The 13181-nt window shown below is 38.9% G+C and overlaps 1 protein-coding gene across 2 annotated transcripts in view; it reads right to left on the bottom strand.

Moving 5' to 3' along the window:
- Positions 1 to 13181, bottom strand: part of atrxl (ATRX chromatin remodeler, like) — a 31848-nt gene that overhangs the window by 6989 nt on the left and 11678 nt on the right. For both annotated transcript variants that reach the window (XM_079814962.1, XM_079814963.1), the window contains exons 7-23: positions 12838 to 12947; positions 12671 to 12738; positions 11671 to 12166; positions 10132 to 11113; positions 9829 to 9892; positions 6183 to 6328; positions 5754 to 5915; positions 5556 to 5628; positions 5324 to 5396; positions 5025 to 5231; positions 4567 to 4690; positions 3534 to 3643; positions 3295 to 3438; positions 1812 to 1989; positions 1558 to 1695; positions 1260 to 1435; positions 1064 to 1181 (exon numbers count right to left, since the gene is read on the bottom strand). In XM_079814962.1, the coding sequence (XP_079671088.1) occupies positions 1064 to 1181; positions 1260 to 1435; positions 1558 to 1695; positions 1812 to 1989; positions 3295 to 3438; positions 3534 to 3643; positions 4567 to 4690; positions 5025 to 5231; positions 5324 to 5396; positions 5556 to 5628; positions 5754 to 5915; positions 6183 to 6328; positions 9829 to 9892; positions 10132 to 11113; positions 11671 to 12166; positions 12671 to 12738; positions 12838 to 12947 (3369 nt within the window). The remainder of the gene's footprint in view (positions 1 to 1063; positions 1182 to 1259; positions 1436 to 1557; positions 1696 to 1811; positions 1990 to 3294; positions 3439 to 3533; positions 3644 to 4566; positions 4691 to 5024; positions 5232 to 5323; positions 5397 to 5555; positions 5629 to 5753; positions 5916 to 6182; positions 6329 to 9828; positions 9893 to 10131; positions 11114 to 11670; positions 12167 to 12670; positions 12739 to 12837; positions 12948 to 13181) is intronic.

Raw genomic sequence — 13181 nt, forward strand, 5'->3', positions numbered from 1 at the left:
AGTTCATCTCAATGAATGCGCGCAGTGTATTTGACGCACATTAAACACTAGTGTGAGGCGCGCGACTGAGAGCGCTCAGTGTTACACACACACTCAAAGAGAGAGCGAGAGAGTCTTACACAAGAATTGACGTGCTACATGTAAACAATATCCTTTGTTGTATTTTCCTGTAAAATAAAGGTGTTTATTTGGAATTATTCAGCCTTTCGTGAACAGGAAGAGACGAATGCACAAACCAAACGGGAATCTCATAGGCTGTGCCTGTTTTGATTTCAGCAAATCAGTTCGAATGAGCGCTGACAACGTGATTAATATTCATGAACCCAGAAGCTCATTAATCCTTAGTGCAGTTTATTTTTATTAGTTGAAGAATTCGTGGTATTATTTTATCAACTCAAATGACTGAAGTTCTATCATTAAATCCTTATTTGTAACTTTTTTGTAATCTGAAGACATGGTTGGGATAATTACTTTTGCTGTTTCTGCTATTTTTACTACTGTTTGCACCATGAGTGTATGAATACAGAATCGGTTTACATTTAAAACTTGTCATTGATTTGAATTATTATTGTTTGTATTGTGTGATGTTTTTCAGCACAGTTGCACTATTTAAACATTACCTGCACTTTTACAGAAGACAATTATATCTGCAACTTTTCCATTTCTGAAAAGGCTGGTGTGGAATTTTACATAAAAAAAATAAATGTATATATATTATGTATTATAGGAGCCTATTTGATGACAGGTACGTTTTAAGTAAGATCATTTGTTTTTCTGAGTCTGCATGCAGAATGCATGCAGCTCTCACTTGTATCCAAAAACATGGGGAATGATACTACATTTATCGTCATTGATATCGTTATCGCAATAAATACTAGAAAATATCGGGATAAATTTTTAAGTCCATATCGCCCATCCCTAGTTTTTAGTGTTTTATTTTTACTTTTGAAAAAAAAAGCTAGTATATAATTTTTATATATGAGCCATACCATCTCTACAGGTTGACACTTTTCTACTGTCACAGTACTAGTCCAGCTCTAGTGTGTGCTTGTGAGACTCTGACCTCTGTAGGTTTGCAGATAGTGTGTGTATAACCGACACTGCAGAGTTGTCATCCTGACTGACAGCACATACTCGCGCTTGGGCGGCAAACAGGACATCAAAACTGAGTAGTCCAGCCTCTGCAACACAAACACAAAATCATTAAATACAAAACATATCGCCTTTTTGCTCTTTTTTTCCTTCTCGCTCTTCATCACCTGTATGAATCCTGACATCATCTGATGGAGGACGTGCGATCTGTTCTTCATCAGTCTGACATCAGCAGGAGTGGAGTCTGCACACTGGCCATTCTGGATTGGATTAATAAAACGGTTTCGGAACTCCTGTAGAGAACCCAGCAGGTTCTCCTTAATGAAGTTTACCATGCAGTGATCTAGAACAATAAACATAAAACACACTTCACCTTTAGGGTCAGACAACCTCAAGATTTAAACAGTTTAATATAAAAAAAATTCATTAGCAGCTTTTTATAGAAATGGAGATGAAAAGTGTTACACTCAGTGAGGTTGTTTTGAAGTGGTGTTCCCGTCAAAATGATTCTCCTACGTGTACGTATAGCTCGCATGGCTTTTGAGATGCTGGAGTCTGCATTCCTAAGGACATGACCCTCGTCACACACTACCAGATCAGGGCCTAACACACACACACACACACACACACACACGTACGTTTTAAAAGGTTTTAAAATAATTAAAACAACATTATAACTGTATTCCGTATTTGAAGATGGATTATTCCCAAGAACTTACCTGGATCCAGGAGAATTGAGCGGAAGTTTTCTTTGTGTTTGCTGTATTTTGCGCTGGCTGTGTGTGTCAGAACACGAAAAACCTCATAACCCATGATCACCACACCACCATTTGTAAACCAGTCATTCAACAGCTCAACGCGAACAGCCACAGACTTCACCGTGGCCAGCTCTGCCACCTGTGTGTGGCAGACCCAAGAAAAAAAGCAGAGATGATCAGAAAAAAAATATCAGTGATGCAGTCAAAAGTTCACATTTAACAAAGTGGCAAGAAAACTGAACCCTTGCATGTATTATTTGCAGAATTCTTTGTGCAAGACATAATTAAGACAATTTTCACTGATCTCAAACGAAACAGATAATTCCTAAATTTTTAAGTAGTCACTCTCACATTTGAATGTTTTGCATTTTGCTTTTCGTGCAACACAAAAAGATGATGTTTAGCAGAATTTTCTAGGCACTATCCAAAAATAAATGGTCAGTAATCCTTAATGGATAGTTCACCGAAATAAGTAAATTCTGTCTTCATGTATTCACCCTCAAGTTGTTCCAAACCTGTATGAGTTTCTTTCTTTCTTCTGATGAATGCAAAAGATGATATTTTGAGTTTTGGTACCAAGCAGTTGACGGTAGCCATTGTCTTCCATAGTAGGAAAAAAAATACAGTGAAAGTCACTAGCTACTGTCACAACTGGGTCTTCAAAATATCTTCTTTTGTGTCCAACAGAAGAAAGAAACTCTTTCTTGTTTGGAACAACCCAAGTAAATGACAGAATTTTCATTTTTGTGTGAACTATCCCTTTTAAGTCAAGCCCCAAACATGACAAAAAAGCTCCATAAAAGCACTGGTCTTTTTCTAATCAGAATTATATTGAAGGGCCATTTTAACCCTGGATTAAACCCTGGAGCGCTTTATTCCAAGTCTTCTGAAGCCATTTGATCGCTTTACATTAGAAAGACAGAATTATTCAGCAAGGATCAAAAAGTGACAGCAATAACATTTATAATGTTACAAAAGATTTCCATTTAAAATCTCTATATCCCTCAAAGAAATAAAAAAAACAAAATCGCAGTAAAAATAATCAGCACACTCCACAGTTCCCCTTACAGTGAAGACGCCATTTTTCACCGCCATGTTTCTACAGTAGCCCTAAACGGACAAACTGCTCTAAAGAGCGCTAGCTACTCCCTGCTGTCTCAGACGACGACATCTTTGTCATGTGTCGGCCACCGTAGCTTCTGTGCTTCGAAAGGGAGGGGTGCGCGGTTGCAATTTGCAACCTCACTGCTAGATGGCGCAAGAATTTACACAGTGCACCTTTAAATTGTAATAATTTTTATTTACCGTATTATTGATTGAATAAATGCAGGCTGAGCATAGGACACCACTTTTTTCAAAAACAAAAAATCTTAACGACCCCAAACTTTTGAAGGGTAGTGTATATCACCTAGATCAACACAGGAAGTGAGAGAATTCTACTCACCCTCAGTCTTTGTGGTCTTAAGCCCCTCTGCCACTGGTCAAACTCACTCCTCCAGTTCAGCACCGTGTTGAGAGGACACACCACCAGAGCCCTTTTCATTGGCAACTCTTTACATAACAGCACTGTGTGAAGGAACACAATGACCTGAAACACACACGCATACATGCAGTTACTGTGCCTGTAAAACTTCCACCTCCTGATTTTTCAAAGAAAAAGGAGAATATTCATGTGCCCCATACCTGAAAGGTCTTGCCCAGGCCCATGCAATGGGCCAGAATACAGCCAGAGCCTGGAGACGACTTCACACTCTGAACAGACTCACAACAGCAGTCCCACATAAACCGCACACCTAACACCACACAAATACATATGCACTACATGAACCATCTCCACCACAGAATGTTACTGGCTTTCATTTCATACATGCTGATTCATAAATGCATGTGAATATTAAATAGATGAAAAACAATTATGTTCTGACCTGAATAATTTCTATTTGACTGATTTTATACTGGCTCAAGTCACGATTCTGGCCTCACGAAGTCAAAATGTCGAATAAAATGTCATAGGACTCTAGCATAGCCTTAGCTTATATTACAATTTAAAATAATTGTTTTATATTTCACAATATTACTATTTTTACTTGAGTTTGTCACAGTTTTTCAATGGAGTTATTTAAAATGATAATTTAATAAAATTATACAGCAGGAAGACAAAAAAAAGATAACAGGGAGAGAGTTTTGAAGAGCTCCTGTACCGCACAGCTATAACATGTCAAAATGACAGACAGAGCCGAGTTAATACATTTGAAAAGCATAAAAGGTGTAAATAAAATAATACAATGAACATTATTTGACAACAAAAAAACACCTTGTCAATATAACCGGCAGAATATTGATTCCCGACCCACACTTGCACCGCAAATGACAATGTTAGTATTTTTCAAAACCATTACATCACATATTAGTGGTTAACTCTGATTTAGGCTGTCTCAGCTGCTGCTTTATCTTTATGTAATACTAGACCGACTCGATGATGGTGAGATCTCATCTCTGTTGCAGGATTTTTGCCCATACAAAAATCTCACTGTATTGCAATATTTGCGAGAGGAATTATCTAATCTAATAATTATATTTTCTACAGGCACACTTAAGCAAAATATATAAATAACCATGTTAAAACAAATGTTTTTGTGAAGCATCTAATATGCCTCGTGCAAAGTACTGTATTAATATTTAACACAAATAGGTGTACAAAGGCTAATTTTCTCACCCTCTCGCTGGTGTGGTTTAAGTTTGTTCAGAAAGCCCATGTGCACTTGCACCATAGGCTTATGCGTTACATCATCTTGCTCGAGAACCAATGGTGTGGCCTGTCTCTCAGAAACTAAGATGACCTAAAGTAGGTGAAAGGTGAGAAAAAAAAATGACAACAGATAGACAAAACATTAATTTATCATTTAGGTTAAAATCATGTCATTAATAATGAACATTAAAAAACATTAAAGGAATCGTTCATCCAATAATGAAAATTCTGTCATGACTTGATCACCCTCATGTCATTCAAAACCTGTATGACTGACTTTCTTTTGTGAAAAACAAAAGATGATATTCTGAAAAAAGCTGGTGACTAAGAGTAAAGAGGAAGGAAGAGTAAACGAGGACAGAATTTCAATATCTTAATCCCTTAATTTTTACAAAATAGAAACATAACACCATGCAGTTCATCACCTCTGGGTCTGCGTCTTCCCGTTCTCTCCTCTCACGGTCCAGTCTTTGTTTTTCTCGCTCTGCTAATCTCTTCCTGCGCTCCTCCTCTTCTTTCAGAGCGCTTTGTGTCTCCCGGGCCAGCTGACCCACCTCTAGAAGCCGTCTGATCTGCCTCCTCCCTCGAGGGGTACCCCTCAAACGTTCCTCTGTGGTTGGGGAGACATCACCCTACATATTGACCCCCCCAAAAATAAAAAGACATAAATAACTGGGGAACCCACATTTACAGCATCTATGATATTTTAGGAACTAACACACACATTAGCAGCGGTGGTCTGGTCAGGTGTGCGTGATGGACTCTGAAGCTTCTCATTATGAGTGGGCGACTGGGACCTACAAAATGAATCAACACAGAGGGGAGGGGGAGGGAGGGGTAAATCATCTCTGCTCGCATTAAGGCGTGTTGGTCGGTAGTAATTGAAAATTAGCTTTTTTTTATGGGAGGGTTTGTAATGTCCAGAGCAGACTCCAGTTGATGAATGTGAGCTTTACCCCATTTCCTCCGACTCTGAAAGGCTGAGTTCCTCATATAGGGCAGAGTCAATTGTTTCATCACTGCTGCTCACTAGGATAAAAACGGACAAAATCAAAATAACACCAGGTCTGAACAAAGAATCAGAACATTACATTCTTTTTAAGAGTGTTAAAAAAAAAATCTGTGCGACTATGTACCTCTAAAGTTTAACTCACCAATAACGCATCCTAAATCTTGGACTTCTCTTTCTCTCTTCTTCTTCTCCCCTGGCTTTTGACTTTTTGCTTCAGTCTCTGATATGGCAAGACCATGTCGCAGCAATCGGTGGCGGTGCCGTGACCCTGACTTTGACCCACTGGACTCTGAGCCATCATTGTCTGAAGAGAAACTATTTTTGCTCATGTAACAATAAAAATACATGAACACTATACTGTCTAATAACATTTGTAACTACTCGAAGGATCAGCTGCATAAAAATTAATAAAAGCTATTAGTGTTGCTACAAATTTAGAGCTATATAAAAATGGTGTAGTTAGATCAGTTTCAGATGCTGCTTTTCATCAGAAATGCCATACGCATTGAGATGCAGTGGTAGTTTCCAAGGTCTATTCCCCATGGTACTAGTGGTTATGGCCATCACTCACCTTCCTCGTCTGTTGTCTCAGATGTTTTGTTCTTGCTCTTCTTCTCCTCTCCTTTCTTGCTTTCTGATTGCTCATCGGAGCTGGTGTCCAGCTCAGAATCAGAGAGGTTAGCTTTGATCTGAGCCAGCAGAATCTGCCTCGCAATTCTTTATAGAACAAATGATGGGATGAAGCAGTAAAGGGAATAGAGAGAGAAAAGAGATGAAGAGAAAAGAGGGACAAAACGTGAGGTGGGTGACCAATGGATTCCGATTCATTAAACAATGCATCTTCCTCCAACCTCTTTCATTATAACTTCTCAAATTTGCACTCAAATAGTAGCAAAATTATATTTTTTGTTACACAAAACACTTCAGAAGAACATAAATAGTTTATATTCTATGCTTTTCTCATTTAAACTATAAAGGATGTAAATATAAAGGACATAAATATAACAATTAAAAAACAGGTTACTGGACAATGTAAAAGATCAAATGGACTGTAAAGTGGTCTTTTAGTTTTACAAATTAATATTAAAACATTTATTTATGAGTGAAATGTAAAAAGGCAGACAAGAAAAGGCAGACAAGAATGAAGCATTCTTAGCCTATACAGAGGTAGAGTTTTGAATTAGAACCTCTGAATATGACGAACAGAATGCACCACCCCCAAAAACTAAATAATATACATATATATAAAGAAAATGCACAGAGGCTGGTGTGGCTGGGGTATAAACTTTTATTACAACTACAATTCGTATACAGTTATTTACATTTCCTCTTCTCAGGTGCTAAATAATGCATGCTTATTTCTGATGAAAATGATGAAAGGGTTGTTTCTGCGTAAAATATTTTAATAAAACAATAACAGTAATAAATACTCCCAAACAAAAGACATTAGCATGCAATAAATATTTGAGCTTTTAGGGGTTTTGAAATCCAATGAACGTGAGAGGATTCCACAAGAAAGTAAAGACAAACAGAAAAAAGGACACTTCGAAAAATGGGTGAAAAAAATGGATTATCATCAGAAGCATGTTAATGTTGATGCATGTTAAAGTTAGGCAGGGTTCCCACTCTGTCCGAGATATTATTTTGCATTTCTTCAAGGCATTTTATGCGACTAACATCTCCCATATTTAATCAATATCTGTGGCCTGCTGTTATTTACCGTAGAAAATAAAGTTGACTCCCATTGGTTTACAAAAATTAAAAACCATGTTTACAGTACAGCACTTAAAAACGTAAGCTTTTTTTTTTTTTTTTTACATGAAATCTGTAACGTTCAAGTCTGATTGCCTGAGTTTACAAACACTAAACACAAAAGATATTAACCAGAATTGTCATATTCTGATTCAATAGCACCAGTCTCATTCCAAACATGAAGTGTTCAATGGCTATTGATACGAGTCAAGCTAATTTTCCATGGTAATTAACTGAATTGCATGCCACAGATTCGGATTCTGCTGTATTTAATCTGGAATGTAATTTTAAATCAAAGATAAAAAGAAATGAGGTGATATAGCCACCGAGGGATCGTGGTTACTGGCATGGTTCAAAATGCACAGCTAATGTGAACTAGCTTTTCATTTGAGTGACAAAAGTAATCTCCGGAAAAATCTAACCGTCCAATCCAATTAACTTGATAAGGTAACTATACCTTGGGAAATAATAATAATAATGTATTGCAATATGTATGGTATCAATCTCAGTTGATATGAGTGATATCTGTGCGGAGAACAGAAATGACGGTGAGTGTGCAGAGACTAATGACGTAATCCTGCTCATGACAATACACAGGCAAACGCAAATGAAAAAACAAAACGATATGATTCTGTGATGTCATTCATGCCAGAATACATAAGAACTGACCCAAGTTCCAAATCCAGATCGGCCCCAGGATTTCTTCATTTTATGAAAACGTTGTCAGTGATACGGCGAACCAGTTTGATTAAAAGTTTACAGTAAACATTTTCCAAGATATTTCCGTACATTTCCCATGACTTATCCATTATTGGAAAATCGCATTACAAAATTCAAGGTTTTCCAGGTTTTCCAGGATGCGTGGGAACCCTGTTAAGCTACAGAAAAAGAGACGAAACGGGGAAAAAACAGAGAACAAGAGAAAGAATAAATAAGTGTTTATTGCCTCTCCGTAAGAACCATGCAAACAACACACAGACACCAGTCATGTGAGTGAAGTCTACACTCAAACCTCAAACACATGCTGCTTTTAACGACTGACTACAGAAAAGCTTACATGTTGAGCCCGAAAGAGCATCATCACTGCCACCTGCTGCTGCCCCGTGAACATTCGAACACAAACTGAAGCCAAGTCCACCAAAGCAATCGTTTCACATTTGGGTTTGTTCAGCCTTTTAACCTAATTTATTTATATGAATATATTTTTAAAAAAAGGGTGGGAACGAGAGGGAAATAACACAAGCCTGACTTAAAATTTACAAAATTGCGTGAGCGAGCACCATTAAATCAATGTGTTAAAGCGCATGCACCAACTGCAGGGCCATGGCTCCAATCTAAACTACCATTTAGAACCACCAACTCAAAAACTTCTACATGTGCTGGAGTCAAGTTTACGATCCCTCAAATGACCAATCCCTGATATCCATCAACTTCTGCTAAAATTAACAATTAACAGGATGAAATTTTGACCTTCTCGCCAATTCACAAGGACAGAAATGATGTGCAAATGATTTGAAAATGTAATACTGAACCAATTTTTTTTTTTAAACACGCAAGTAACTCTACGTAAAAAACAAAAACAAAATCTTAACTTATTTAACAAAGGCAGTTCAGACAAAGGCATAAACAAATCTTCAGTTTAAGCTCCTAAATGTAGAAAATTCTGTTGTCTGTCGCAGGATTAATCTCCTGAAAAAGAACAAACACAACCGCGTTTAAAACAAATGCTAAAACTGTACTACTGAGTTTCTCTCTGCCTAAGAAACGTGTACACTTGAATTCCACCAACAATGACATTTCACTGCCAATAACAAAAGTGTTATATAAAACTAACACCTACCGTTAGCAAACCACACAGCCTTTGTTCTGACTGACCGAAAACATTACAGCGTGAGAACCGGGAAGCTGAGCCCTAAAACACAAACACACACAAGAAGTTGTCTGTCTTACTGAACACAGGATCCATCAGATCCGAGCAAAGAGGTTTAGAGTCTTTCTACTCTCTTAAAAGCTTTATTAGCAGCACAGACAGTAAAGAGGACAATGTGGCTTTCAGAAGTCCTGCCAAAGACATGCAATGGTCTGTGTCAGTGAAGTAAAATTCAAACACAGGAGCTTCTCCAGAGATGATTCACTGACTTCCATTAGACAGTGCAGGCTCAGAGCTTCCCCACTGATGGGCGGTGTGTGCCTACGGTTACAGATTCTCTTTACTGCGTGTGGAAGAAACTGTGGGGAAATAAAAATCGGACAGTGTTGATCGAGCAAAAAAGCGTGTTTGGATGAGAGACATGTTCAGAAGCCCTGTCTAGCAGCTGTGCATGTGGATGGACGGGATGCTTGCGTGCTTTTAAACGGGATTTGGATCAAAGCTCTCGCTGTAGTGGGTTTGGGACAGCCGAAGTCCAGTGGAGAAGGCCTGTGCTGGGAAAGTGTGTGTGGCCCTGGTGTAGTCAGAATCGTACCTATTTTCTAAATCATCGTCCTCCACAGACAAAGACGGACCTGGCTGGATGTCCATCTCATCCCCTAGAGGACAAAGGAAAAGAATGATTAAAATCAAAAACAAAACCCATTTTGCTTCTTAAATATGAAACCGAAAAAAAGGAATCGATCAGATTGTGAAAAGTGCTCTCTCAGTGTCAGATTTTTGAAGGATCAAATGTTCAAAAAAACTAAGATTTTTACATTTAGATTATAAACACTTTTATATTTATTTTTTTCAGAAAAACATGTTCTTGGTATTACTTTATAAAGAACATGCTCACCGGAAGACTGCTGGAAATTTCCAGAGCTCAGCAATGGGACCCCCTCTGTCAGTGGTTTGATCCTCTGATCATCGGAGTCGCTGCTCGGACCACTCTCCAGTTCCTGGCCTCCCACCTCACTTGATGAACTCCCACTCTGTCCTGTCACCCTGGCAACTTTGTGGGCTCTTCCTCTGGTCATTCTGACTGTAGTAGACCCCTGGTCTTGGGAGCCCCTCCTTGAAGACGCAGAAGAGGATGACGAGGATGATGAAGATCTCTCTTTGAGATTCCGCTTACGAGAGCCTCTGTCGGGAGGTGTGGTTTTTACCAGCCCAAAGAGGCGCTGCTTTCTGACTTGCTGGTTTACCTCATCCCCATCCCAACTGCTACCTACCAAACCCTCTTCCTCGCTATTGGCCATGGCAGCAGCGGTCTGGAGCACTTCAGGCACCTCGTCAGAATCAGAGTCATCCTCGGCCAAACCAGCATGCTCGGCAGAGGTGTTTGTGTTAGTCCGCCGACGACGTGGTGTAGTTTTTACCCGTGGAGAACGTTTATTCTCCTCTGATAAAGACAAACTTTTTGGGTCAGTTTGGTCCCCCTCCTCCTCTTCTTCTTCATCCTCCTCCTCTTCCTCATCCTCTTTCTCTTCCTCCTCATTATTACCACAATAATTCTCCATTTGTCGTTCTCTCTCAGTCATTCCCTCCATCTCCATCCCTTTCTCCCTCTCCATCTCCACCTTTGCTCCACTTTCTTCCAGTGTTCCATCAGTCACTCCAATGTTTATGTTTTGTCTGTCAGGTGATGGATGAATGGAAGGAAAGGTACTGCTGATGGGCTGTGGGCTGACTGGTACAGGAGTAAGTTTGACCACCAGCTCTTTAGTGAGTCCAGGGCTCCGTGATGACATGGCTTTCTTTGGTCTACGCCTCCCTTTTGACCCTAAAGCAACTCTACTGGCACGTTTGGACCCAGTCAGCTCGTGGTCAAGGGCTTCCTGCAATGACAAATTAGACATTGTTGTAATGCATTAATATCAACAAAATGCTCCAAAAAAAAAAGGTATCATGTGGTATCATGGTTTCACCAAAAATATTTAGCAGCAAAACCATTTCAAATATTGATGACAATAAGAAAAAAGTTTCTTGAGAAACAAATGAGCATATTAAACTTATTTTAATGACACTGATAACTGTAGTAATTAGTGCGGAATACATAACATTTACATAAGTTATTTTAAATTGTAATATTTCATAATATCGTTTTTTACTGCATCTTGTATCAAATGTTATATCTTCCATACTTTAAGGTTAAGATGCCTAAATTAATCGTTAATAGCATTTAAATGATAGATTTTAGTGTTTTATTTTTAATTTATTAAAATTCAATTGTATAGAATTTTAAAATCAGACATGTACATGTATCACTATCAGTCTTAACATTTAAACAATTACCGGCTTATCTGTGCATCTCTAATCAAAATTGTATTGTTTGTTGAAGCATTCTTCTTACAGCTTAACTGGTAAAAACTGGTAACTTAACTTCTCCTCTTACCTGTAATGCACCGTTGGCTGCTTGCAGATCATCCAGTACAGCGCGGAACATCCGCAACTGCCCAATTCTCTCTTCTTGGTTTCCATCCTCCTCTCTTTCTCTTTGAACAACTGCCTTGAAGGAATGACTCAAAGACGTAGTAACATCTACAAACCGCTGCATTCGCTGGTAAAGGCCTGCAGAGGGCACTGGTCCACCTCCAGCCCCCATCAGATAGGATGCACCACGACCACCCTTGTTAGCCCTCCCCCGGGCTGAGTTTGGATCAGTACGGGAGACTCGTTTTTGAGCTTGCTCCAAGCTCTCTAGAACCGAGTCGCAGGCCAACACCAGCTCCACCAGTGGCTCTGGACTGCACACATAACAGTACCACTTCCTCTCCTCCTCCAGGATGGTAGACAGCTCCTTTCTCCCCAGGTTACGCAGGACACATTTCTTACAGAAGGCGTTACTGCAGTAATCACAGCCAATAAGACTGCCTCCCTCTGCACACCACCTAAATGAACAGGGAATCGGAGCACTTACTTTACAAACCCACAAATAAGTGAATATTACATCAACTGCAAACCCTATCTATTAACTGAGATGATTTCAGCTGCTCTGACTTTCACCATTATGTACCTATGATCTGCTCAGTGACTCTTAGGCTGCCTTCTGCACAAGTGAATCTCTTAAACTTGAGAAATGTCTGGGCACATGTGTCACTTCACCCCAATGAACTCCAATTTTTCCAAGCTGGTATTTATTGTATTGAATTGAAGCTTATTTTGATTTAAAAAAATATGTTTTGCTAAAACAGGTCTTAAAACAAGTCTAATTTTCTAAAATCCTAAATATAAATGTATCGTTTTATAAATGAAGACAAAAGTGACAAAAAAGTAAAGACAAAACACTTTTAAACATCCAATATGTCAAACACTCACTCCACTGAAATACATACAGACCGACCCTACAAAAAAAACAACCTCCTCACAATACTAGATTCCCATCACTCACTCACCTGCATTGCTCGTCCATCCCCTCTGAATCTTTGCTGATGTCATCACTCATATAATATTTAAAGCAACTCTATAAGAAAACAATCAGATTCTTTTAAAACTCTGGAAGTTTCACTAGTTGTCAAACATGCTAATTACAGATTAATCGCAGAGAATCACATAAACATACCTTGCAGATGAGCACTTTAAGCATAGGGTGCCTGTAGACCGAGTCACGTTGGAAATGATTCACCTGCTGACCACATGCTGTGCAGTTTACCCTCTCCATCTCATATCCTCCTAATACACACAAACACAAATCAGAAGAGTTTACCCTCATACCCTGACACTCACAACTAAAAGTGTAATTTCATATACTTCAGTTGCAACATGAAGGTTCCACATGATAGTAAATGGAAAGTCACAAAGAACGGTCTGAATTCTCCATTGTGAGGGAACTTATGTTGTGTAAGATTGGGTGGCAAACTATCTTTCAAGGTTAGCTGATAAATTGGTTCTGGCACGAACACTGAA

This window comes from Gobio gobio (assembly GCF_949357685.1).
Source record: "Gobio gobio genome assembly, chromosome: 4".
Lineage (NCBI taxonomy): Eukaryota > Metazoa > Chordata > Actinopteri > Cypriniformes > Gobionidae > Gobio > Gobio gobio.